The sequence below is a fragment of the Anarrhichthys ocellatus genome, unplaced genomic scaffold (assembly GCF_004355925.1).
Source record: "Anarrhichthys ocellatus isolate YVR2014 unplaced genomic scaffold, GSC_Weel_1.0 scaffold57, whole genome shotgun sequence".
NCBI classification, from domain to species: domain Eukaryota; kingdom Metazoa; phylum Chordata; class Actinopteri; order Perciformes; family Anarhichadidae; genus Anarrhichthys; species Anarrhichthys ocellatus.
Genome location: NW_022280087.1, coordinates 412,553 through 439,678, shown reverse-complemented (window position 1 = coordinate 439,678; position 27,126 = coordinate 412,553). Strand labels below are relative to the sequence as shown.

General features: G+C 43.6%; 1 protein-coding gene across 1 annotated transcript in view; it reads left to right on the top strand.

The window, feature by feature from the left end:
* pou2f2a (POU class 2 homeobox 2a) overlaps positions 1-21,302 on the top strand; it is a 63,511-nt gene extending 42,209 nt beyond the window's left edge. The window contains exons 2-16 of the mRNA XM_031871369.1: positions 5,405-5,470; positions 5,766-5,794; positions 6,605-6,661; positions 8,625-8,801; positions 9,702-9,980; positions 10,149-10,257; positions 10,538-10,629; positions 12,187-12,426; positions 12,522-12,663; positions 13,843-13,988; positions 14,578-14,775; positions 14,905-14,953; positions 15,588-15,729; positions 16,381-16,454; positions 18,747-21,302. Of these exons, the coding sequence (XP_031727229.1) occupies positions 5,405-5,470; positions 5,766-5,794; positions 6,605-6,661; positions 8,625-8,801; positions 9,702-9,980; positions 10,149-10,257; positions 10,538-10,629; positions 12,187-12,426; positions 12,522-12,663; positions 13,843-13,988; positions 14,578-14,775; positions 14,905-14,953; positions 15,588-15,729; positions 16,381-16,454; positions 18,747-19,123 (2,177 nt within the window). The 3' untranslated portion in view covers positions 19,124-21,302. The remainder of the gene's footprint in view (positions 1-5,404; positions 5,471-5,765; positions 5,795-6,604; positions 6,662-8,624; positions 8,802-9,701; positions 9,981-10,148; positions 10,258-10,537; positions 10,630-12,186; positions 12,427-12,521; positions 12,664-13,842; positions 13,989-14,577; positions 14,776-14,904; positions 14,954-15,587; positions 15,730-16,380; positions 16,455-18,746) is intronic.
* Positions 21,303-27,126: the final 5,824 nt, after the last annotated feature.

The following is a 27,126-nucleotide window of genomic DNA, read 5'->3' as shown; positions in this document are numbered from 1 at the left end:
AAGGTGAGGATGTGAGTAAGAGAGGCTAGGAGTGGAGGAATTAAGGGAAGGAAAGGGTAGTGGGGGGGGGGGCAGAGAGAAGTCAGATGGTCGAGGAAGTGTGAGAGAGATCCAAATAAATCAAGGAGGGACCGAATGGAGGACAAAGGTAGGAGGTGAGGGACATAGTGAAGGAGGAGCGACGCTAATAGGAAAAGTGAAGGTGAACTAGCGAACTGGCTCTTCATTGTCACGCGAGTGTCAGAGAGCCAATAACGCTCACCAATAATCCAGAATTACTTGGGTTTGTATTTATAAGTGACTGTGCTCACTCCCTCTCACTGAGCTACAAGGACTCATTAAACCAGGGCCGCACATGGAGCGGATCATTTCTCAGCACAGGGGTGAAGGCGAGAGGAGCCAGGAGCAGACCGCAGCTCCCGAGATGGAAAACTAAATCCCCAGTATTCACCTGCAGTAGAAATTAGGAGCAAACGTCTTATTTCCAGAAGTACGGTGCAATCTGAGAAATGTTTACTGTGTGAATATGAAAGAAAAGAAAAACATTCTCGTGATATCTCTTTTGTAGTATAAAACACGTATTTTCAAGGCAAGACATGCTGCTTAACCACATAAATATCCAACAAGTTGTGAGCCTTGTTAATGGTAAACAGCATAGTATGTAGACTATGGAATACAATAAACACAGTAGGGTGCCATCATTTGTAAGTCAAATATCTCTGCTGAAGGACTCAGTATGGAAGACATAATGCTGCTACAGTCTACCTTGTACATGCCGCATGTTCTCCTCTCGTCTGAAGCCCAATGTGTTCTCATTAAAATGCGGACCAACGTGTTCAGATAACACAGCTCTGCTCTTCGTTTTCAGCCGTGATGGTCATTAATATGAGACGCAATACGCGTCGTCTGTTTTCTCAGATGTGTTGAGTTCAAAAGCAGCAGAGAAAGAGACAAAGACGCAAATGTGAAACTTTTAATACACTTTGTGAATGTTTCCTCATTCTTTAGTCAGTTAGATTGAAAGTTGTTTTAGTTTTTGTAGAACTGTTAAATGTTTTTCATCTCTGACCTTATAACATTAAAGTTGTGTAACTTTTTTATGTTATTCAGAGGTCGTAACACTGAAGACCAAACTGCTGTAAAACTCTTTTTTAAATTTATTTTTTATTCTTTTTTTAAACGTTAGCGCTGTGATTTCTCAACTTTCTCTGCTGCCATGTTTGTTTGGCCAAAGGTAAACAAACTCACGCTCTAATCATTGAGAGCTTTCAAATTAAAAGTCTTTCCTGTTTCTCTTTACTGCGTAATATCTGACATAATTACAGCTGCAATAAATATTTCAATTCTTTCAGTCATTATTCAAGCAAATATGCCAAATATACTCTAGTTTCTTTCTCTCATGTGACAGTAAATTCAATGTCTTTAGGTTTTGGACTGTTGATTGAACAAAGCCAACAAACTGAAGACATCACCTTTTTTTCCCACAATTTTTTAACTCAACATTCAAGAAATTAATCGATAATACAAGTAACCGTTAGTTGAAGCCCTGAATATCATGCTTTTACTCCTTTTTTGTTTAGTGCAGAGTTTCACAGCTGATTTGAAATGTCTTCTCATTACAGCAGTTGCAGATTTGTGCACGTGTGTGTGTGTGTGTGTGTGTGTGTGTGTGTGTGTGTGTGTGTTTGGTATTGAATGTGACAGGGGACAGGTGGGAAAGGCAGGCAGCTTGTGTGTGTGTGTGTCACTGCGAGGCGCGAAGTGGCCGAGACCATGTGTCTGACCTCTGACCTCCACACGCCAAACAGTGCCCCCCCCCTCTCTCTCTTCCCTCAAACACACACACACACAGAGAAACCCACGCGCCGTCTGTCAGCGGCCACTGACAGGCGTGACCGAGGCGGGGTGGGTGAGCATCTAGGAAGGGGGTGAGTTTGGGACCCCTCCAGCCATCCTACCCCCCCCCCCCCTCTCTCTGTCTCTCTCTCTCTCACTTATTCCCCCTTTTTTTAATTCCCTGACAGTGACCCTGCAACCCCTTCCAAACCACACACACACACACACACTGGCCATGTCAACCGCAGAAGACAGATACATCATCTGCCCCCCCCCCCCACTCTATGCTATTAGCACTGATAGGATGAGTAGAGTAGTAGTAGTGAGGGGGGGGTGGTCTCCATCCGAGCGGCTGCTGTCAAACTGCCACCCCGGGGTAGAGGAGTGCGTTGGGACGGCATGTGAAATTTGACCCTGAAATCAAAAACTCTAGAGATTATCAAAAACACACAACACACTTTTGTAGCTGCGTGAGGGGAAAAAAAAGAGTTTGTTGAAAATCCTGAAAATGTCACGTGTACCGTGACATTTTCGAGAAGGGGGCAGTTGGTGTGTTTGATTTGTTTGCATATATACACAGTGGTTGGGATGGGTGGGGTTTTGAAGGCCCCATGGCCAGAGGGGTTAGGGGCAGTTGAGGCGTTATGGGCTAGGAGAGATGAAAGGAGGGGAGTGGGATGATAAAATGATTTTATGGGATCCACCCCCCCCCCCCAACACACACACACACACACACACACACACACCTTCATATGCTGAGAGCATGAAGAAGCCGGGAAAAAGGACATGTGGGTAAGTGTACATGTGTGTGTGTGGGTGAGTGTATTACATTGAAGCCCTGGTGTGAATGAAACAGATCCAACGTTTTAGTGAAATTGTGTTTTTAAATGGTGGAAAGCTGCTGTTTGTGCAGGTGGTAGTTTTTGTGATAGCTACAGTGCATAGCTGATGGTAGGAACAATGCTAACAGGTGCACACACACATAAAGTTGAGGCTCAGCATTTCCAGGAGGGTGCTGCCACCATCTGGCTAAATGATGTAACTGCAACACCTCCACTAACAGGGTTTCCTCAGTCCTTTAAGAAAAATGTATTTCCCTTTTTAATTAATGCAACTGGATTTTAACTACAGCCTTTTTTTGGTCCCAGGCAAGAGGTTAAGACTGACAGACTTTTTCAATATGTTCATTGATGTTCACATGAAAGACAACACAAATGAATGGATAAAAACCTCACCGGATGCCATCAGCTGCTTTCCTCCTCTTTAATCCCTCATATTGACGAGACATTACCCCGTAGTTTAACATTATTACAGAGAAGAGAAACAAATGAAGTCGACAAACTGAAAAAGAGAAGTGCGTGATGGAGTTTGCATCTCTGTTTAGTGCGTAAATATTGTTTTGTCTTTCTGCTCTTCTTCGTCTTTTGTCTTTTTTCTTATATTTCATCTTCCCCTACTTTTCCGTGGGTTCTAAATGTTCTCCGTGTGCGGCGCCGTCTCTTCCTCTTTGTCTCTCTTACGCCTTCAACCCCGTCCATCCTCTATTTTCCACCTCCCCTCGTCACACCTTGAACTTGTCTGTGACCCTGATGATAAGATTACCACACACTCAAACATCGGGCTTATATATCATTTCCAATAAACCCTTCTTCTTCTTCTTCTTTTGTTTTCAAGTATTCATTCTATCCTTGTCTCACATTTCCTGTATCATACACAAAGTGTGTGTGTGTGTGTGTGTGTGTGTTTGTGTGTGTGCTCCATAGGGTAAGAAGGAGGCAGCAAAGCAGCAGGACAGAAGCTATAGGTGTAATTATAGCGAGGAAGAGGAGGGGAAGGACAGGGGATGTTAGCTGTGGTTTTATCAGGTGTACTTAGATTTTATTTTTTTCAGCTCTTTCTTGCCGCTTTTCTTTTGTTAATGAGATGTCTCCTCTCTGCAACAGTCCTGAAAAAGCATGAGACAGACAGCAGTTAAAGAGCAGCATTTCATTCCAAGATGGCGGCGGTAGTGCTGAGTAATGCAGTTTCTCTGGCGTCGCCCCGTCTTCCTCCAATTACTGCTACGGTTCCCAGAAGCCGCCGCACACGGCGGCACAGCGACGGTAGTCAGGCGGATATCTGCCACGAGAAGCCGCTTCTTAAGGCCCTCACGTCTCGGGTCGATAAAGTTTTCATTCAAAGAGCTAAATCAGAGGACGGTGTCATTAGTTCTGTTGGGTCATGTGAGGTTTATTTTGCTGAGCAGGGTTTTCTCTCGGTTGTTTGCAATGAAAAACGGGATGAAAAGCAGAGTAGAAAGCTGTATAGTATCTTCCAAGCCTGAACTTTTTAGGAACTAAGAAGATCATCTTTGGGTTTTTCTCCACAGTGGTGTATTTTTTGATTTTACACAGCCAAGCTCTCAAAAGGGTTTCATCAGCAATTCCGGAGCAGCGAGGTTATCAAGGGACAATAGAGCCAAACCATTTCCCCCTCCACGGCAACTGCTTTTACAAACAGTTGACTGCTTGCAAAGTATTTGTCGCGGTCTCGCTGGACTTCGCTCCCTATTCTTTTGAATTCCCGACGGCGTTGATCTCGCTTGAACTTTGACCTGCGAGAGTACTGCAGGACTGACCTCTCATTCAGACAGCCGTGATTGTTTGTGCTCTTGTTTGTGGATCTCAATGGTGAAAGAGTTTGATTCTCAAGAAAAGATCTGTGTGCGTGTGCGTGTGTGCATGTGTGTGTGTGTGTGTGTGTGTGTGTGTGTGTGCGCGCGCGTGTGTGTGTGTGTGTGTGTGTGTGTGTGTGTGTGTGTGTGTATGTGTGTGCAAGAGCTGCACTGGGGATGTCTTTACTTAGTAATTACTTAGTTTGACTAAAATGATAAAAACTCATTCGGTCAGTAGATTCCCGTTTAAAAAAAATGAAATAAAATTGTAGTTTGACTCTGAACTGCACCTTTATTACTAGTTGAGGGGATCAAATCAACAATATAAATAGTGCAAAGAAGTAAATCCTGAATGGATATATATAGTGAGTGTGCAGGATTTATATTGACAGTGACAGATGATGATATGTACAAACAAATGTAAAGTGCATTTAAAACTGTAAAAATGATGATCTTTCACGGCAGCAGCAGATATTTGGCTGTTAGATGTTTACTGACAGTGACATGAAGTCAAGTGAAGACACTGTTCTTCTGTCTGCTTGTTGTTCTACAGGGCCTCCCAGAGGGGAGAAGTTCAAACATTATGCAAGTTATGATTATGAAAAAGTTTGGAGTTTTCAACATTCATTATCGATTCCACTGCTTTTTTGATAGAATGAAGCTTTTTTATTCTCATTATTTTTCAATAAATGCAGAGAAACAGTTTGTGTGTGCGTGTGTGCGTGTGTGTGTGTGTGTAGGTGTTTGTGTAGGTATGTGTGTGTGTGTGAGACGGTAGTCACAGAGCGTATGTTTATCCCATCATCCAGGAATTTGAACCGACAACCCTCTCTGTGTTCTTAACCACGCGTCATCGCCTTACAAACCTCTGTGTATGTTCCGTGACCCTTTCTGATGTGTGTGTGTTTCTTGCAGATATCAGGATGTCTAAAGCAGCAGAGGAGGAGAAGCCTGGGGCTGAGTATCCAGGGGACAGTTCAGGTACACAAACACACACACACACACACACACACACATATATACATATATATATACATATTTCATGATGTGAATAATAATGACATTTTATTTACACATGTCAAATCATCATAGTTCAATTATGTGACACATGTGAATTAACCTGAGCAGTTTTCTCTTGTGTTTTTAAGTGAACGTTACTTCCTTTAAGTCATCGGCATGGTGCAATTTCTACGACCCAGTGAACACACACACACACACACACATACACACACACACACACACACGCACTCTAACAAACAATCCCTCTGTATTTCAGACTCTAACAGAAACAGCCCTGATGACCAGGTGGGTTTTATTCTTTTATTCTTCTGACTGATAATAATAGTTCTACATATATATATACTGTATATAATAGTTAGCTACATTAATTAAAGGAGTCATTATGAATACAGTAAGCATGGCACTGAGTTTCATAAACTTTAGTTTTATTGTCATCTGTCAAATCATACACAGTGAAACATATAGTGAAACTCTTGTTCCATAACAAATGAATGAAATTAAATAGAATCTTCATCAAACTACGGATACAATAATTTGTTGTTGTGACTATAAATTATCACAATACAAAATATATTTAGATAAGTGAATTAATCTCAGCAACAATATCTCTATCAAATCCTCACAGTGACATTTAACGTTGCTTTTCTGTTCATCATCAAAGTGGTTTGATATTTAGTGTGTAGTCAACCACCTGCTTTCTCAAAGATCCTGCTACATCAATATTAAAGTGAACTTTGTTGTTTCATAACGCTCGCATACAGTACACAACTAACTATATATATATTTTTTTTTTAAACAAAATTAACTCAATCTTGGGAAGTCATGGGAAATTGTGGTTTCATGTGGATCTCCACTTCTGTTGCTGTTTGAGTAACTGACATGCAGTCTGAGCCGTCTCCATAGTCCGCTGTAGGGGAGAGTAACTGAACCTGTGAGGCCCTCGGGGAGCTCGCTGACCCACATTAAAGGGTTGTGTTTCACCTGATGATGCTGATGTTGGGAATGTGCATGATTGTATTTGTAACACTCGTGTCTGTGTGTGTGTGTGTGTGTGTGTGTGTGTGTGTGTGTGTGTATGTGTATGTGCTCCTGCAGGTCCAGCCGATGAAAACAAGCCCCTTCAGCCTCTCTCCCACACCGGCTGTCAGCAAGGTGTGTGTGTGTGTGTGTGTGTGTGTGTGTGTGTGTGTTGCTTTGGTCAATCCCAGCTCATAACCCTTTCATAAATATTGGCTGTCATCAGCTTAAACATCAAAAATCTGTAGCAATCAAACCTTTTGTGTGTGTGTGTGTGTGTACACGCCATTAAGAGCTGAGTGATTCTTTTTTATATCCGTTCACGCTTTAAAAATCACTTTCCTGTACCGACTTCTGAATGTAGTCAACAAATGTAGTTTTAATACCTTTTATGTTTTTTTAATTGTGTTTTTGTGTACGTATTGAAAAGAACAATTCCTACAATGAATACAATAGACTGTATCTAAGAAGGTAGTTACCGTGACATCAGCCATTAGTTTGTGGACCACCGTTCTGAAGCCTCTGTTCTGTATTTTGGCCGTCGCCATCTTGGTTTGTTGGTTGTTGACCAACTTGTTCTTTTGAAACCAGAAATGACACGAGAGGGTGGAGGGTGTACATAACACGTCGGAGTGGTAACATGAACTGAAGATACACTATGAAAGGGTTAAAGTTCTAAGATGAAAGCAACGCTGTGGCAGCGACCTGTCAATCACCATGTAGCCCCGCCTTAAAACATACTCTGCTTTATGATCTATTTGACTGTAAATGGATCATAAGTTACTACATGAACATCATGCTGTATTGAAGAAGACTTGAAACTAGAGATTGAGACCATAAACTCATGTTTACAATGTTTACTGAGGTAATAAATCAAGAGAGAAGTAGAGTCATTTTCTCATAGACTTCTATACAGCCAGAGGAGTCGCCCCCTCATTAGAGAGAATGCAGGTTTAAGGCACTTCTGCCGCGGCTTTACTTTTTAGAACCGGAGGTTTTCGCCTGACGTGATCATGCAGGTGGGTGTGAGCGGGTGGTTGTGTGGGCATGAAGGCATCTGTGGTGTGTTTAATGACGTTGGTGCCCAAGGTGACACTCTTGTAAACAGCACTAATTATATAAGATCTGTCTCCGTCCGTCTTTACTGAGAGCCAAAGAGCCCTGAGAGAGAGAAGGCAGAAGGAACAGAGGATCAAATTACACTCTCATTTTCCCAGGTTTTGGAAAGTCATTTTGGAAAGAATTTTGTTGTGTGCTACGGAATGAATTGTTACAGTGAATTTTTATTTTCCGCAGCTGTTTTCCAACTATTAGAGAGTGAAAAAGTTGTTTGTCTTCATTTTCATACAATAATTAACATTTGGAGCATACGGTACAGTTATAAATGCTATTAAGGGTCCTCGATAAAGTCCTGGAAAAGTGTGGAAGTGTTGTCCATCCTAAAGGATGTGAACGAGGTGGCAGTGAGTGATTGACAGGTAAAGAAGCAGCACAGGTGGTGATGGATGGGTAACGACAGCCGGAGGTCAGAGGTAAGCAGCGTTCCTGACACCTCGAAAAACGAGGAGGGTTGAGTCAACCCTCTGGACGGGACGAACACTTGAACACTTGAATCAGCAGTGAGCAGCAATAGAGGCTCGAGCTCACGGAGTCACACGATGAAGCGCTGATGAATTATCTTTGACTCTCTCTCTTCACCTGCACAATCTGGTTTGTCTTCTAACGGCTCTACTTTCTGAGAAAACTGTGCCCCGGTTTAATGAGACATTTGTGAGAGTGGGGGCCAAACTGGTTCCTCAGTATGCAGCTGCTGAACGTCTGATGTCTGTCAGATGTCGGTTCAATACTGCATTGTGTTTTGTGCGAGAAAGCAAAATGCGGAAAGCGGAGGCAGAAATATAGTCAAGTCATATTGAGTTGAACGTCTGCAATAAAACAGACCTATTCTTGTCGGCGTTGGATTGTTGTGCAGGTTCAGTACCACTTGAGTTTACATGAACGTAGAGAACATTTGTCCGCTCCAGCAAAACAACTAAAAGTCCGATCAGCAGTATGCCGACGTTGCTGAATGAAGGTGTGCCTCTGTGATCTTCTTTAGGGAAATAGCGAGGAGAGCGAGGAGATGACCCACAGCACCGTCCCTCCTGCTCCTCCTGCACCTCCCTCCCAGCAACAGCAACAACAACAGCAACAGCAACAACAACAGCAACAACAACAACAGCAGCAACAACACCACCACACACAGATGATGCTGGCTGGCAGTCAGCTAGCAGGGGTGAGACAACACACACACACACACAGTAAATTGTGTTTAGAAAATGTTTTTGTTTTTGTTTTTTGCAATGCAATTGCCAAGTGGAACGTTTTGACCCCGTTCTTGTCCAACATGGCGACTGTCAGAACTGATTTCAAAGTTGGACAGTTCCCCTCAGTTCATTTTGACTTTATATGAAAACTGATTTCATTTGGAAATTTAGCAACATTTGTACAGAAAAAATGTGGCATTATCTACAAAATCAGAATTATTTGATCTTTTCAGTCACTTTCTTAACAAGTTGAAAGACTCAAAGTCTCTCTTGAAATGTCAGCTCAGCCCTTCTGCTCTTTTTCTGCCTCGTGTTAGAAGATGTAGCCACAGTAGTCCACATCTGTGTCTAAATGAAGTTGAGTTAAATGCTCTGTGGATGAAATAAGCAGCATTCGTATGTGCCACCCTATGTTCACTTCTTCATGTTAAGCTCAGAGGAATGTTGTGGCAACTGTCGCGCACAGGAGAACATTCAGTAAAATGACATAACTGCCCTGAAGGACATGAAAACACTTGCACAACACGTAGGAAGAGAAATACCTGAGCTAAATGTTCTGTAAGTTAAGTGGAAGGCTTCTCTTGATTGTCTTGGCTCCGGCATGCTTTTACTCTGCGCTAACAGATTCGTCTACGCCTCTATTCCTGGAACTACTTTGTTCTCTCTGCTGACTTTCCTTTATGTCTCCACTCATGTCCCGATCGTTTCATTCTTCCTTCACCGGTGTCTCCTCCTTTTGTCGTCATACCTCGCCCTGTCCTTCACATCCCCTTCCTGCGTCTGTACATCGTCATCTCGTTTCTTTCTCGCCTCAACGCCATCGCTCCTCCTCCTCCTCCTCGCCCCCCTGCTCTTTCCCCCCCACACAGCTTGCTGCTCTCCTCCCGGCCCAGCAGCAGCTGCTCCTCCAACAGGCTCAGGCTCAGCTCCTGGCGGCCGCCGTTCAGCAGTCCAACGCCGCCCACGCCGCCCATGCAGCCCACGCAGCCCACGCAGCCCACGCCGCCGCCCAGCAACAGGCCAACCAGCAGCAGCAGCAGAACCAGTCGCAATCCCAGCAGCAGCAACAAACCAAACAGGAACAAACTATCCAAGTCCCGCCTCCACCACAGCTAACCCTGTCACAGCCAATCCAGCTCACAGCCCAGGTATGAACCTTTTTACTGAAACCACCCTGCTGGTCGATAGATACACATGAAGATAAGCATCTCACCCGTGAGTTGCAACTTTAACACTTCTTCAAAGACTTCTGTGTTGCCTTGAAGCCCGGTTTCTCTGTGCTGTGGACTGACACATGTCCGTGTCTGTCGTTGCAGGACATCCAGCAGCTGTTGCAGCTCCAGCAGCTGGTTTTGATGCCGGGTCATCATCTCCAGTCTCCTGCCCAGTTCCTCCTGTCTCAGCCAGCACAGGCGCAGCAGCAGGGTGAGGTCATCGCCTGATCTTCAGTTCTAATGATTACTATAAAATACGCAATTGAGCCACAGAACAGGAACTCTGAAGGACCAAAACCACCGAGATTTCACTAAATCTTCCTGTTTTTAATCAAAAATAATGCATACTTCATTTTAGAGCCATAAATCACTGTTTGTTGATTCTTTTTACAGCATGCGTTGTTGTTGTTACCTGGTTGCTTTACCGGTTAATTCATTGAGTCATTTGGTGGATTGTTTAGTTTATTGATTGGTTGCTCTTCCTGTCACAGGTTTGCTCTCAACACCAAATCTGATCCAGCTACCTCAGCAAAGCTCAGGGGGACTACTGACAACTCCACCTCGCCTGGGACTCCAAGCACAGGTAGGAAATGTCTGGGGGGAGAGAGAGAGAGAAAAGAAAGAAAGAAAGAGAGGGAGGGAGAAGGGAGATATAGAGAAAGGGAGAGAGAGAGGGGACGGGGGAGAGAGATGAAGAGAAAAGAAAGAGAGAGAGAGACAGAGAGAGAAAGAAAGAGAGAGAGATGAGAGCTATCAGAGTCAACCAAATGATAACAGAACAGAAACAGAATGAGCTCCCTGGTCCTACAGCAGACAGCTCACTGTGACAGTGACTGATGTTATTAACACAGTACAGACTGAGAGCTCACTGCTCCCACATAGAAGATGTAAGGAAACACGCTAAAGAGCAGCGACTGTGCCACCTGTGGTAGAGACGGAGCAGCACATCCTCACACGCTGCCCAAAATACACACCTGTCTGGAAACAATATTTAATAATAGGCATCCACATTTTTATTCAGTCAGAAAACGTACCGAGGGAAATGGAAGACAGTTTTCATTTAATTTATGTATCAAATGCATAGATAATTGACTATATCTTGCACACACAAATAATAATAATCAATATAATACTAATAATTTATTATTTGTTTATGTCCTTTATTTTGTCACGTTAAGAATTTCCTTTCAAAGAAAAAACAGCAATTTGTGGTCATGCCAATAAGGCTAGTTGAATTTGAGAGAGCGAGAGAGAAAGGGGGGAGACGGGGAGAGAGGGGAAGTGAGAAAAAGAAAAAGAGACCTTTGGAAACTACATAAGTGGGACTTGTCGTGTTATTTCCGTGCCAATGGAATGGCTGTTGAATCTCTGTCAGACTGACGTTCAGCGCTATCAACCGCCGCCTGCTGCAGACCACCTGCAGAATGCAAAACGCTCGATTGTCACGCTCCACTTTAGGAGACACGAGTCACTTTGTAGTTTAAGCAAATAGCTAATATCTGCTGGAAAATGCTGCTTCTTTCCATCTTAAGAGGCAGTCTCCCAGTCCAACGGGGATCTTGGCTCCCGACGATGCATTCACACGGCCTCCCCTCGTGTCCTCCGCCTTTATCTGCCATAACGTGATGCATGAATGCGTCTCCACACACCTGGGGGTCGTTATGGATTTTTTCATTAGGCCGTGATGAAGTCATGTCAAACGCGGCGGCGGGGCGTCCCCTGCTTGTCCGTGTATTTTATGCACAGAGACGGTGAATGTAAACGAGGCGTGCGGCAGCAGATATCACGCATGCATCTGGTCAATTAGTCGATACCCCCAAAGCACGCTGGGGCAAATTCCTTCCTCCTGCGTCGATGGTTAAACGCAATATTAGATTCATAGTATTTTTGCATGATTCCTGTCAAATCTCTATGATTTGTCAATGCACCAGGGTCAAATTATTGTTTTTTATGCATGTTTATTCACTATCCAGTTTATTTGGAAAGTGAAAACACTTTCATTTCAGAGAATGTTTTTCAATGCCTTGACAGCTCTGTATCATTTTGTAGTATTAATAATAATAACTTTATTTATATAGGACCTTTCAAAACTAAATTACAAACCTACCTACCTAATAACACTGTCTTCCTGATATGACAGAGGGAGAAGAGCAGCGATGTTGTGGTCGGTGGAAGCGGCGGTTCCATAGTTGCCAGCGGCGTCGGGACGTCTGTAGGAGCCACCTCGGCGTCCGGCAGCGCCATAGGTTCCTCGTTGGCGTCCGGATTGACTCCCGGAGGTCACGGGAGTCACATGGGGGAGGAGCCCAGCGACCTGGAGGAGCTGGAGGTGTTCGCCCGCACCTTCAAACAGAGACGCATCAAGCTGGGATTCACCCAGGTACAATCCGACAGGGATGAGAGGAAGGTGGAGCGAAGTAAGTCGCGTGAGTCTCAGTTCTGTTTCTGACTTTTTGTTTCGTCCGTCTCGGCCAGGGGGACGTCGGCGTGGCGATGGGCAAACTGTACGGCAACGACTTCAGCCAGACCACCATCTCCCGATTCGAAGCTCTCAACCTGAGCTTTAAGAACATGTGCAAGCTGAAACCGCTGCTGGAGAAGTGGCTGGGAGATGCAGGTAAACAACGAAAAACTCAGCAGAGCCGGTGCTTAACCCGGTCGACTGCCGACACCGGTCTGTCATCAGGAACATGGAGAAAGCAGAGTTTATTCCTGGCACTTTATCATTTTGCATGACTTTAAAGTTTTAAATGACCTGAAGTTAGCTTAACACTTCCATTGACAGTACAACGGATTATTAGGGCCATTGTAGGTAAAACAAATTATTGTTATTATTCACTAGCTTAGGACCCCACCTCGGCCGGAGCGAGCCTTTGTCGGTTGTTTGGAGGGTTGAGGAATGGTTGATGGAGATTTAGCCTGATGCGGTTTGGGGGAGGCTTAGCTGAGGACCCACTGCGGCTCCCGGGTCTTGCAGATCCCCCGGTCTCCATATGGGATAGGAGGATGATGACTATGGGGGGAGATAACTATTAACAAGAGGGAGGGAGGTTGGGATGCAGAAAACGCGAGCGAGCCGAGGCTTAGAGTGAGTAGGTATTTATAGGAGTGTGGCCGGAAGTGGGCGAGTGGCTGAGGTGTGGTCCTGCTCCTGAAATTCAGCTAAGTTTTATCTCCAATTAATTATTATAGAGCCAGGGGAGCGCGGTCATTTTCAGAAAAAAAAACTTTTTAAATATTATTTCCAAGATTAAAGTTGTTCATTTTATAAGAAAATCTCTTGGTTTTTCTCTGAGATTAAAGTTGTAAATTGAAAAGAGAAAAAACTCTTCTTAGATTATGAAGTTATGAATTTGCAGGTAAAACACTGCTGTATTGTGAGCCAGCAAATATATTCATATTGTTAGTATTATGTTTTTCCTCTGAATATTGCCCTCATCCCACGCCTCCAAATTGCTTTTGTTTATTATTCCCTACAATTGCCCTAATATGCCGTCATTTTTGAAAATAAATATTGTAAACTGAACAATCTGAAAGTCTCTCTCTTTAACGCGTTATTTAATCTTACTAGATAATATGCCATTTTGATACATCCATAATGCAGCCGTAATCCATCCATTTAGCTGACAGATTACTCAGCTATACTGTATGTCAGCAACAGTTCTATAAGTCCAAAGTCATCAATGTGATACATTTTTTTATTTTGCCGTCACCATATGAGTTACGTGCAGAAACAACGTGATGGTTGTTTTACTTCAAACAAACCATTCTTGTCTCACTGTGTTCCCTCCGACAGAACACATGGCAATAGACAGCATGCTGCCCAGCCCGTCTCTCTCCTCCCCCATGCTGGGCATCGAGGGTCTATCCGGCCGACGCAGGAAGAAGCGCACCAGCATCGAGACCAACGTGCGAGTGGCCTTAGAGCGCAACTTCCACATGGTAGGAGAACACAGGAAGCTGTATCGGTCATATCTGCACATGGAGACAGATCCATGAAATGATATCAAGTCATTCGAAAAAAAATCCTATCTCAATGCATTTTACATTTTTAGCTGGTATCTGAAAAGTAAGGTATTTATTGTAGATAAATCAATTGTATAAAATGGTGCAGGTCGCAGATTCAAGAGTGGAGTCTCAGCTTTAATTTTAGAGTAATAAATGTGAAAATGAAAACAAATTTAACTTTTCAATTTAGAGAAAAAAACTATTTTTCACGCAAATTGATGTTTTTTTTATTGGCAATTCGTGAGTTATGTCTCTTAAGGAATCTCTTTGAACGGTTGGACACACCACAGGGGCCATGTTAAACACTGCGGTACCGTGAGCCGCCAAATACATTAATTGTATTGGTATATGTTTTTCCTCTAAATATTACCCCCTTCCATGGCTGTCTTTGTTTATTATTACACCGTAACATTGTTAAAGACAAATCATTTGAGGTACCCCAGGTGGGAGTTTAAGGGTAAAAACCAGCATTGTCACATGGGTTTCCCCATCTGCTCATCTGTCTGACGCTTTTCCTCCTCAGAACCAGAAGCCTACCTCGGAGGAGATCCTTCTCATGACGGATCAGCTCAGCATGGAGAAGGAGGTGATCCGCGTTTGGTTCTGCAACCGCAGGCAGAAGGAGAAACGCATCAACCCCTCCAGCAGCACCACGCCTCCCCTGCCCAGCCAAACCTCACCTGTCATGACACACAAAGCCCCCTGCTACAGCCCGCACATGGTACAGTCCACCGCTCGTCCACTAACTCTTACTCGACCGCGTTTTTCAGTTTTTTTTGGTGTAGCCAGATAATTGCTGGACAGATGGATTTGGAAGCATTTCCTAATTTTTCTCTCTCTCCCACTCCAGATATCGAGTCATGGTCTGTCCCAGGTCACCGCCTGCCTCAGCACAACAGGTGAGCTCAGCTGTAATTACTGTTTGTGCCCGTGCAGAGTCTCGTCCATTAATTATTAAAGGTCAGAGTCCCAATTGCCTTTTTTTTTGGAACCCTGAGGCCGGACACGGGAAGATTAAAGTGCTGCTGGCGTTATTTGGGAGAAGTTGATGTTTCTGTATTGTCGGAGCCTTTCCTTTCGCCGGTCTGATGAAACACTGAAGAATCATCACTTTAAAGAAAATGATTTCCGCGAGAGGGAGATTGAAATAGAAAACATGATGTTTTGTTGACGACAACATGCAGGCACGGGTCCCATCTCGAGTTGTTTACCTCCATGAGTCACGACATGTCCTGGTGATTTATAGACCTCAGGCTACAGTGCGAGCTATCTCGGGCTTCACAGATATGACAGATGGCCTGACAGGTAACAAACACAGCTGGGAAATTTATCGGCCCGTTGAGCCGAGGCTAGCGCTCTGCGCTCGCCAACCTCCCTCTCCGGTCCGCAGTAGAATGGAGTTAAAGAAGACGCTCAGGATCCTGACTGCTGATGAAGAACCGTCAGGATCCTGAGCCTTATTTAGTAACAACGCTGTAACTCAAACCCGCCGCACGGCATCAACATCCCTCTTATTCTCCTCTTCCTCTTCAGCCGCAAGCTCTTCAGCATCCTGCACCATGACTCCCGTCAGCTCCGCCACGGTGGGCTCCACCTCTTCTTCTGTGACCCCGCCCCCTCACAGCACAGCTAGCTCCGTCCCTCACAGCCTCGGGGCCCACGGGCTTATCACCGGGTGAGTGTTTATGCTTTGTAGTTTTCATCCAAGATCCAAAACAATGCACTTCTTTACTATTAAGTATTTAGCATAGCGGCTCGACTTCAATCCGCCCACATGTTCTTTTTTTTAAGTCAAAGTTACAGCAAAAGCCAAACAATCAAACGCTCTCCAGTTTCCGCGTCTTACTTTTGTTTTTATATATATTTATTTTTGTAAAATTTATGTATTTGTTTTTTGAACTGTTGGTCAGATAAATTGAGATTTAATAAATCCCCATTTTGCAAAAAAAAATATCATGAATTGATCTATAAATAAATGAAAACATGTTAAGTTGACATCACCTGATACATATGTAGCTGCATGCTACAAAGGAATCTGTGGCATTCAGCCATTCAGACCGCTGCCACGCCGGTTCTACTGCAATTCTGCATGTTTACACACACACACACACACACCCACAGCTAAGGCATGCGGTTCTGACAGATAGAAAACAGCAGCTGCTGCACAAAAAAGTAGGAGAAGCTGCTGATGCCTCAGTCGAAACACAAGCCAAGTTCAAAGCCCTGAGGTCTCTTATAAGTACGTTAACCTGCCGACTTTTTCTCTACATGTGTGAATTTTTGTGCGTGTGTGTGTGTGTGAATTTGCGGTCCATCCACATTTCAGGAACACAATGATGGGAGTAAGCACAGGGATGAACCAGGCCCTCATTGGCAGCAACCCCCTGGCTACCATGCAAGGTGTGTGTGCATGTGTGTGTGCGTGTGTCTGTGTGTGTGTGTGCATGCAGGCTGTCCCCCTCCAGCCCAGCGAGTCTCCATTTCTAAAGACCTCTTCCCATTTCACCCCTCATCCATTCTGCTCAAAATGAATTTCCTCGCAGCCTCCGACGACCGTAGCCAACAGCGAGCCCGGCCGCACGCTCCTCCTCCTCCTCCTCCTCCTCCTCCTCAGCACAAACTTGTTGAATCGCTCAGTATGGTGAAAGATTCAATTTGATTCTCATACAATAGCCCCGCCATTATCACAAAGTGACAAGAGCCCCTCGTGGCAAAGCTTAGGAGGCCAAGTCAGCTTACAGTAAACAGATGAACAGGCACAATCCCCTCCTTCTTCAACACCAAGGCCTGTCGGCTAAATTCCCCTTTTTGAAGGAGGCAATCTGCTGCCAAATCAATTAAGCATCACAAATAAGGTCCGTCGAGCTCAGCTTTGAATCCCTTACGTGATCCATCTCCCTATAGCGCCCATTCAGACCTTCCCCTTTTCTCCCGCTCGGTTCAGGGCCGGCCTTCCTCCAGGCCGCTGTTGATGAGAAGGATACAGTCTGTTACGGAAACTGCAGCTCTGGCACTGCCGGTCTCTGATAGCGTTACGGGCTGAAGGAGGGAAGAAAGAGGAGTTCCGGGGTTGAAATTAAGTTGTTGAAGAAATAAAAAAGGATTTCTGCTTTGAATCCCCCTGGCCTAGCCCCCCCCCCCCCCACACACACACACACACCCACACACACGCCATGTATGTTTACACTCATGGCGCTGTAATAGATAGAAGCTATAGAAGGTTTCACTCTCTCCGTTACAGCAGAGCTCTGTCTGACGGACGGGTTTGTTCTGCCACGTTCACCGCAGTAGTTCTGCAGAAAAGATTCTTATAAAGATGTAAATAATATATCGATGCCTTGAAAATATGTTTACGATATCTAAAGCGGTCATTCCCAAAGACTGGGTCAGGACCCGCAGGTGGGTCACAGGACGTGTTATTTTGAGTCCCCAAACAAATTATCAGAATTTATTCCATAGTCTTTTATTTAACTTTAATATCTGCAGAACCTTTTACAGCCACACGAGGGAGCCTGAATACTCCTATTGTTCTGATAATTGTAGCGTACTAATAATATTTAATATCTAATATATTATTACTGATGAGAGGAAATAGCTTGGTAACTCTCACTATTTATTTGGTCTCATTTATTTTTGTATTTAATATGTGTGTGTTTTCAATAACATATGCATAAAACAAAGTTATGATACATCAAACGTGTCGCAGATCGCTTCAAAATGGCTGATTTACTTATTAAAGATGAATGCAGAAATGGCCAGGATTGTTCATTTACAATTTACATAGATAAGGCCTATACCGGGAATCGGGTCGCGAAAAGTGGGTCCCCAGAAAAGAAGTTTGTAAATCGCTGGACCTTTTTTTTTTTACCGTGGCGATGCGAAGCTTCGTGTGCCGACGGTCCACAGGACGAGACGGAAGTTCATTTCTGACACTTTCACAAGCGTCCGCCTTGATCCATTTCATCATTACATGGGAGAGTGCACCGGCCATGTGCGTGTGCATGTGTGTGGTAAACAAACATCATCATCTTCACCGTTTTGCTGACTATCATTTGTCCCCTTGCATTATGGGGTTGGGTATTCATCACCTCCAAATGTAGATAGAAACAGACTCATTTGTAAAGGTTCAGTTCACTAAAATTACAAACAAAGAATCCATGCAGACAGTTTGGTTTTAAGATCTCGTCTTCTTCTATTCTTTTGAAAATAGTTTTGTTTTGAGTTTGGTGAACTGAGCCCTTTAACCATTCACGCCATCCTGGCAATCATTTATTCCTGTTGTGTAGATAAGAGGGTGTCGTGCCTCATCATCTGTATCTGTGGTTACCTGATGTGTTCACTGACTTCTCTTTTATTCCTGTCTCTGTCTATCCTTCTCTTCACCTCTTCTTCTGTTCTTCCTCCGTTGTTGCTGTGTCCCATCTCTGCTCTCGGTGTCCTCTTCATTCTCCTATCGCTCCTATCCTCACTCCTTTTCTCTACCTCTCTTCATCATCCCTCACATTGTATTCATCACTATTTTGTCTTTTTCTTTCGATCCCTCTGCTTTCTCTTGAGTTTCTTGCATCTTTTTGTTGTTGTTGTTTTTCATCTCTTCCCCTCTTCCTGTCTCATCTCTCTTTCCATCTTCCCCCTCCTTGCTCTTCCTCCATCACTGTCCGCACTCCTCTTCCTCTCTTCCCCCCCGAGCAGCCCTGGCAGCCAGCAGCGGGCAGCTGTCCATCTCCGGCCTCGAGGGCGGAGCGGCTCACATGCTTCTGGGCGGACCCGGGTGTCCCGGCGTACCCCACTCCCTCCGCCCCTCCCTCTTCCTCAACCGCCCCACCCTCCTCCCCATGGTGACCGGCTCTATGGCGACACCCTCCACGCCTTCCATGGGACTGGTCAGCGGTGTTGGCGGGTACGGCCCGAGGCTCTCCTTCTCCCAATCTCCGCCCCCGGGCACCAGTGGCCTCATGAGCCCGACCTCGTGCCCCGAGGAGTCCGCATCTCCTTGTTCAAGTCCCGCCTCTTTCTGTTCCTTCAGCGAAGCCTCGCCACCGCCCCTGGGAGGGGCCATGGCCGAGTGATCCCCGACTGACAGCCAAAGTATCCTATCAGCAGAAGACGAGGAGGAGGAAGAAGAGGACGAGTTAAAGGAGCTTTAAAAAAATCTTAAATTTACAACCTCGCCTTTCAACCAAAGCCATCTCTCTGTCTGATCCGTCTCCGATATCGTCTCTCTCTCTCTCTCTCTCTCTGCGTCCCCGCTGAAGTCTTCTGAAGCCAAAAATATACACGGACGGATGACGGGACGAAGCCAAGAGAGAGGGAGGATGGAGAGGATAGAGAGAACGGAAGAGCGGAGGGGGGGGGATTTGAAACCAAATAATGATCTACAGCTGGAGAGGTGGCACTGAGGAGTGTTTTATTTGCGCTTGGCATCGGGAAACCGACAGCATGCTTTTTATCTGCTGGAGGAAGAGACGAACTCGCCGAGGGCAGGGATGAGAAGAGAGACTGTGTGAAAAATGGGAGGCAAGAAGAAAAGACTTGTTTAACAAGCTCGGAAGGTCACGTGGTTGTAACCGAATTTAAAAAAACAAAGAGAAGATGCTAGAAGAGAAACACACACTTACAAAGATGAAAACCAAAATCTCCAAATACCAAAAACTGAAAACCAAAAAAGACAACAAACGAAAAAAAACAAACGGAGAGAAAAGCTTTAGTTCAAAAAAAGACATCCTGATCTGTCCAGGTTCAGCTCAATGCTCCATTCTACTTCATGCCAAGCATTCTGCATTTCACTCAGGATTTCCTTTAGTCTCATTCTCAGTTTTTACAAAACATCTATTTTTCTATCATTTTGTGTTCATCGCTCTTCATGGTATTCCTTACCAAAGGTAAATGTTTAAGCTGATCCCACATGCAGGATATCTACCTCTCTCTTTACAGCTTTACAGTGATGAACATACCTTACATTAGAACAGACAGTGTTTGTTTTAAACAGCCTGGAGTGGCAGAAGTGTGGGGTTTGCTACTAGAATTACAATAGCATCAGGTAAGATCCCAATACGTACCAACTGGAGTTTAAAACTTAACTTCAAAAGGCTGGTATTCATTAAATCCTACCTTTCTGACAAGTCAATAGAATAAAACCAAGCGGACGTGTTTGACCAAGGTAAAAATGAGCACGTTGATCTTTTGTTTTTTATTTATTTATTTTATTTATTTAATTATTTTGATCTTAATTTTCTGTTCACAAAGAACATTTCCATCAGGTTTTTCCATCACCATCACCATTATCAATATTCTCGTTGTTCTCTTTAACGTCTGCTCAGACTGAAGTGTACACACTCTACACTCCTACTGCCTACAAAGAGGACACCAGGGGCGGACGTGGACAGTCTTGGGATTATATTCAACGTTGTTTGTTCTCCTTTATTTATCATCGCCCCATCCACGCCTGCACCATCGCCATGTCATCCTCCAGACCGCTCATCGACCACCAGACAGTCACTCTTGGATACCAAAGCATCGCCTCTGGCAGCGTTGTCTCTTGATTCGCCCGAGAGACGAGTGTCCAGACAAAAACCTCAGCAGAGTCAAAGGGAAAACACACACACACACACACACACACACACACACACACTACAAGCATAAGAAAGAGTCCAAACCAAAAAAAAAAGAACAAAGGAAAGAGGTGAAGCACCGGCGTTCCCCTTACTGCCCCCAAACCCCTGCCCTCCGTCCCTCCCTCCCATCTTCCCCTCTCCTTTGTCTCCAAAGATCCGATCAAAGGGTCAAAAGAAAAGAGGAGACGAAGAAGATGAAGAGGAGGAGAAGAAGCGGTCAGGAGCGGAGGAGCCAAAGGTATGAAAAAGCTGCAGGGGCTAAGCAGGAAGAAGAGGAGGAAGAGGAGCAGGAGGAGGTGCGCTCGAAGCGGCGGACCAAATAACCAAAAAGTAACCCAAAACCAAAAGCTACTACTACTGCTACTTATAATGTGTGAGTGACTGAACCGCAAACGAAACCAAATACAAACAAAGAGGGGGAGGACGGGGGGAGCCGAGGGGGGAGTAAGGCCCTGTCTGTCTGTTTGTCTTTAGCTGTGATTGCCGTTCTTGTATCGACGGACAGAAATCCTTCCCTCCCTCCCTCTGCCAGCAAACCTCGGCTTTCTTCTCACTTTCTTTTTTCCTGGACGGATAAAAATATGGAATAACCTCAACAAACTGACTTTGAGAATATATATATATATATTTTTGTTTTTTGCTTTCCATAGTGTGTCTGTTAATGATGTATGGATTTGTCTCATTGCTTTCTACTTAATATGTGGCGGGGGGGAGAGGGGGAGGGAGGGCGGGTGAGGTGCTGGGCGACGTGTTGCCTACTTTCAAATCTTCTTGTCTCTTCGGTTGTGCTCTGGCCTTTTTTTTATTCTTCTCTACGGTTGTAAATAACTGAAAATGTAGCTTCCAGGATAAAAGACAAGTTTTTGTTTTTGTTGTTGATCCAAAATGTTGTGAAAAAGCCAAAACTAAAACAACCCAAAGCAAAACTTTTTAGACATACAACCATACCAAATCGAACAACCAAACCAATGCACAAGTTGTACGAGTGGCTCAGCGGTGTGTGTGTGTGTGTGTGTGTGTGTGTGTGTGTGTGTGTGTGTGTGTCGGTATAAAGATAAATGATCTTGCATACAAACCAAACCATAAAACACACAACACGTAAAAAAGAATCTCTGTCACATAAACATGTTGGACTAGAATAACATCGCTTAATGCTTACTTTAGACAGCTGAAAGCTAAACTCTGCTCATTTTCAACCTGGACCCACTTTCCCATCAAACGTATCGTCGCCAACTCGTCTCTCCTGCCGCTTGGAACGCAGACATTTCTATTTCAAAAGGCAAAGCGTGTTTTTTAAAAACCATTTTGTTACCAAAAAAGATGCACAAATTGAGTTTTTAGTCTATTCGTAATCGGATAATTCAGAGTTCTGCTATTGTAATGCAGTTGAGAGCAGGGACGACATATTCACAAATAACGTGACCTGGAAACCAAACCTAGAAGTCAAACTGCAAACAAGAAGAACAAGCGGAGATACATGTGGTACATATGGTCATTTTCCTTAAATGCATCACCAACGAAGAGTTTTTAAATGGAACGGTGCAAACCAGCGGTCAGCTATTTAAAAACCGGTGGTACACTTTGATTAACGACGAATTATAAAATATGTTTTATTGAAGTTAATTAGCTTTGCCTCTAATGGGGAAGCAGTAGGCGATCATCACTCTGACGGGAGGAAAAAACTCTCAAGGTCCAGGTTGAAAACAGAGTTTCATGTAACACACACAGGTACTGAAGGCAACCATTGATAAGATGATATGGGGGGGGGGGGGGGGGGGGGGGGCTGACGTCTGAGGCGGATTAAAGGCTAAAAACGTCCACTGTTAGAGGGAATGTATCCATTAGCTCTTCTAGGTTTTTGTAGGGGGAAAATAATCTATGTTCAACTGCTCTTACTAGTTGCTGACGTATAAAAAGACTGAGACTATTATCTCTTGATGATGACGACCGGAGACGACGACGACGGATTTAAGAACCAAAAGCTTTAAAACTCTTTATCTCTCATGGGCTCTTTGTTGGAAAGAAAAATTTGTATTTATTGTATGAGGGAGGTCTGTGCTTTTTTCGTGGATGGGGAAGATGGTCCGTTTGTATTTTATTAACTTCTCTGTCTCTCACCTTTATTTATTGACTCTTTATTTATGTATTTATTGGATTCTATTTATGTCTTTCTGGATCTTTGTACTAGTATTTTCAGGGGTTGTTGTGAGGCTTGTATCTGCGGGGGGGGGGGGTTCTTGAGATCGAGACAAGAAGAGAAGATGCCAAACGAATGTTTCAAAGCAAAACCAAACCTACAGACTGTTGTAACCTGAGACGGAGAGAGAAAGTAGCAGGGAAACTGTGACGGAGGAAAACGCTGTTTGGGGTGTGTGTTACTGTTTTTTAAATATTCGGTCAGTGATGTTTACTGACATATAACACAGATTTTCTTTTAAAGAAACTTTGGGTTTCTCATTTTAGATCAGACTTATGTGTTACCGTTGCACCAGCTCTTCGTTAATTCAACCGTAGCCTTGTAAGTGTTTACTGAGTAGAGATTTACAAATTTCAATTGTCTGCACCATAAAAACTAATTCTTAGATTTGTTGTTTCTAGTGCTGCGTTCCATTTACCTCTGACATGTGAGCTGGGAATGACATCACACCTGAGTAGATAGCATTCCAGTAGTCGGAAAACCAAGATGAACAGCCATTGTAGCCAGGTTAGCCATTGCTAGCAATACCAATACGTCAGTACACAGTATTTTGCACACGCAAACACAGTAGCGACATGTCCACAGGTAGAAGTTGGCAGTACTGCGTGTACTACTGATTTAGTGAGACAACGGATTGCTAACAAACAACATGTTACTACAGCTTCCACTTATGTTGAGCTGCCATCTTGGATTTTATGGTCAGGATGTTTTTCCAATTTTCCAAGTCGGCAATCCAACTTTGCAGTTAAACATTTTTGACTGGGAACTAAGACAGCTTGTGATGCTATCAGTTGCTCACGAACAAAGTCTTCATTCCTAAAGTCTTCATCACTAAGACATTTATCATTTTCGTGGTGCAACCTCATTTATTCATCACATGTCTAAAACTTAGATATTAGTTTGTAAGAACTTAAACACACTTTTGGGGTGGATTTTACGAACAGCTCGTGCAACCCGGTCCTGCTGCTTCAGGACATTTCACATAGCGAGTCTGGTGTGCTGTCAGTCGTTAGGAAGTAAACTAAACTAACGTTGAAAATACGAGCAGGTTCTCTTCATGTTCGCCCTTTGTTTTGGTTCAAAATCTGTCCCGTTGAGTGAGTTTCCTCCGTTCACGTCTCCTCCTCTGCTCTCTAAAAAAGCTTTCTGATTCCCCTTCGTCTCTTCGTCAGGGATGAAGGGGCTTTTAACTCATACCTCTGATACTCTGATGAAAAAAAAACCAAATAGACATTCAAGCTTTAATGACATAAAAAAAAAGAAAATAAAAAAAGAGACCTGACCTGTCTGAACTCAGGAGCGAGGGATGTGAAACTGGCCCCAGCGGGCTTGACTATGGAGAAACAAAGATTTTCAGTTCTTATGGCTTTAACCCACAGAACACACCACCACGTCCTGGTGGCTGTGTTTTGTAGAGAGGAAGGTGTGTGTGTGTGTGTACTCATCACTGCTGTCGGAGGAAAACATTTGAACCCCCATGTTTTTACTTAAAATACTAATTTACCCCAAAAAAAATCCACTGCAGAGCTGAAAACTGCGCGGATGTCAAAGTAAACCTAAAAAATTTTTTAATATTTTTACGATTTGTGTTTTTTTTCTGTCCCCGACAGCAGTGCAGCTCTCTGTGTGCCTGTGCAGTCCGGCTCGGCTGTGGTGGACAGAGAATGATACCAAAGTTAAAACCACCACAGTGAGACGCTACACTACAAACACAACAACACACACTCACAGTCATTCCACGTGTAAATACACATCCAGGATTCTTGTTAGGGACTGTATCTGCTCAAATAAAAGGCATCCGAGCGCCTGTCGTTGATATAAAAACACTGTCGGACAATAAGAGCACTTCAGGCCTTGACAGTTTTCTACTGTAGTTCTTCTGTGGCTGTGAATGTTCATTTTACTACTCTGTTCAACTTTCCAAGTCACCGTGACTCATTAAAGACCTTTTGTTTTTTCCTTTGGCCTTGAGATCATAAAATGTAAAACCTGACAACGTTAAAAAAAAGAGAGAGAGAGTAACTCCAGTCGATATTGTTTGCCCCGTTTTGTCGTTCATTTATTTAGGAAAAGTAATAAAAAGAAACGTTTTCCTTTCTATTTTTTCTACAATGCAGCTTAAATCCAAAGGTTAAGAGGACAGCAAAGATAGATTTTACTGCTAAAGAAAGAACCTCAATAGTGAAAACCAAAGAGCTCCGCTGTATTTTCTCACCTTGATTTTCTTTTCTCCGCATTGTACGACTCCCATGTTTTGTTCTGATGGCTGTAAACTCCAAAAGCATTCTTTAATATAGCCTGATGATGATGATGGTGATGATGATGATGTTGGCGATGAACAGAAAAGATGAAACAAACACTGCTCTGTAAGCTTTAGTATCTGTTTTTCGGGTCAGTTTTTTTCTGTTTTGAAGTATGCTTACGATATGCTGTTTTTTGACCTTGAGGCTCTCTCTGTCTGAGTTGATTCTATAACCTGATTCTGTTGGAAACGTTTGAGTTTGAAACTGTTCCCTACTGTCCCTGAACTCATCGCTATCTGTGTGCCTGTTGTTTTGGGGGCCAGGGAAACGGGGACAAAACAAACCTGTAAGTGTTAGGAATAAAGTGCGAATTTAGACCAAAGTCATCTCCTGTGTCATTCTTGTCTTGATATGATAGAAAACAAACAGCAAGTAGAATACGACTCCCAGAATACACTAAACAGATGATGCAACATTTCTAGTGCATGAATATGAGTTCACAGAGTTTTGAATAAAGTTTTGCAGGTAGTTGTTTCACATAAATAAACTCAGACTATTTCATAAAAGGTACAAATATATGTGTACTATTTAGTATTTCTGTTATTTGCTAGTGATATTTCTATAATAAACCTGCATTAATCAATATGTTTATATGAAAAATAACTATACATAATATGAAAGGGGTTATTCGTTATGATAAACCAACAGACAATTATCAGCTGACTCTGTATAACACCATCCCATCCAGGAGGCAACCTCCAGTTCTGAACAGTGAAGTTGATGCAGAAGTGCCTTAAACCTGCATTCTCTCTAGTGTCCAGCAGGGGGCGACTCCTCTGATTGTATTGAAGTCTATGAGAAAATGACTACTTCTCTCTTGATTTATTACCTCAGTAAACATTGTAAACATGAGTTTATGGTCTCAATCGCTAGTTTCAAGTCTTCAATACAGCATGATGTTCATTTAGTACATTATGATCCATTTAGAGTCAAACAGACCATAAAGCAGGGGATGCTTTAGGGCGGGGCTACATGGTGATTACTACCATTACCAGAGCTGTATACGGCATCTCTACGTCACTCTCCTGCAGTCCAAATATGGTCACTTCCATTTACTGGTTGCAAGTATTCTTCAATACAGCATGATGTTCATTTAGTAGATTATGCTCCATTTAGAGTCAAACAGACCATAAAGCAGAGTATGCTTTAAGGCGGGGCTACATGATAATTGACAGGTCGTTACGGAGACGTATACAACGTCTCTACGTCACTCCTCCACAGTCCAAATATGGTCACTTCTGTTCACTGGTTGCAAAAAACCAAGATGGCGACGGCAAAAAAAATCCAAGATGGAGACGGCCAAAACTCCGAACTCAAGGTTTCAAGACGGCAGTCCACACACTGATGGGTGACGTAGCGATGACTATCTCTACTTCTCATATACAGTCTATGGTCCCGACCGACGGTGTCGTCGCAAACTGAGCGCCCACCCTCCGGTCCCCCCTCAGGTAACACTGTTAACTCTTTCAGCACCGTTAGCAACGTTAGCCGCAAGCCACCGGCTATGCCGTCGCCATGTTGAGAGCCAAGTGGAGGCAATCCCTCGATACATTTACTCTGAATTCCAGTTAAAGCTCCTTTTGAGTAAAAGATTTGAGTACTTCTTCCACAATTGAATTGAACTGAACTGAACCGAACATAGAGCATTCAGCAGCTAAAGAGACAGATCATTTACTCATAAGTTGTAGACCAAAAATACAGACAAAACGAGAGTGAATATAGGTTGCTGTAGAAACACAACTAACAAACAGAAAGTTAGAAACTTTGTGATCTCTGTTAAAGTGCAAAGTTTTAACCAACACACATTGTGGTTTGGGTTAAAAAGGATAAAGGATGTTTTGTGTTTCCGCTGCCCACAAGCCAAAAACAAACCTTTTAATGCTGCTTTAAATTATGTCTCTAGTCAATAACATTCTCACTGAAAGAGTGAATACTTTTTGGTGGATTTTGGCATGAAA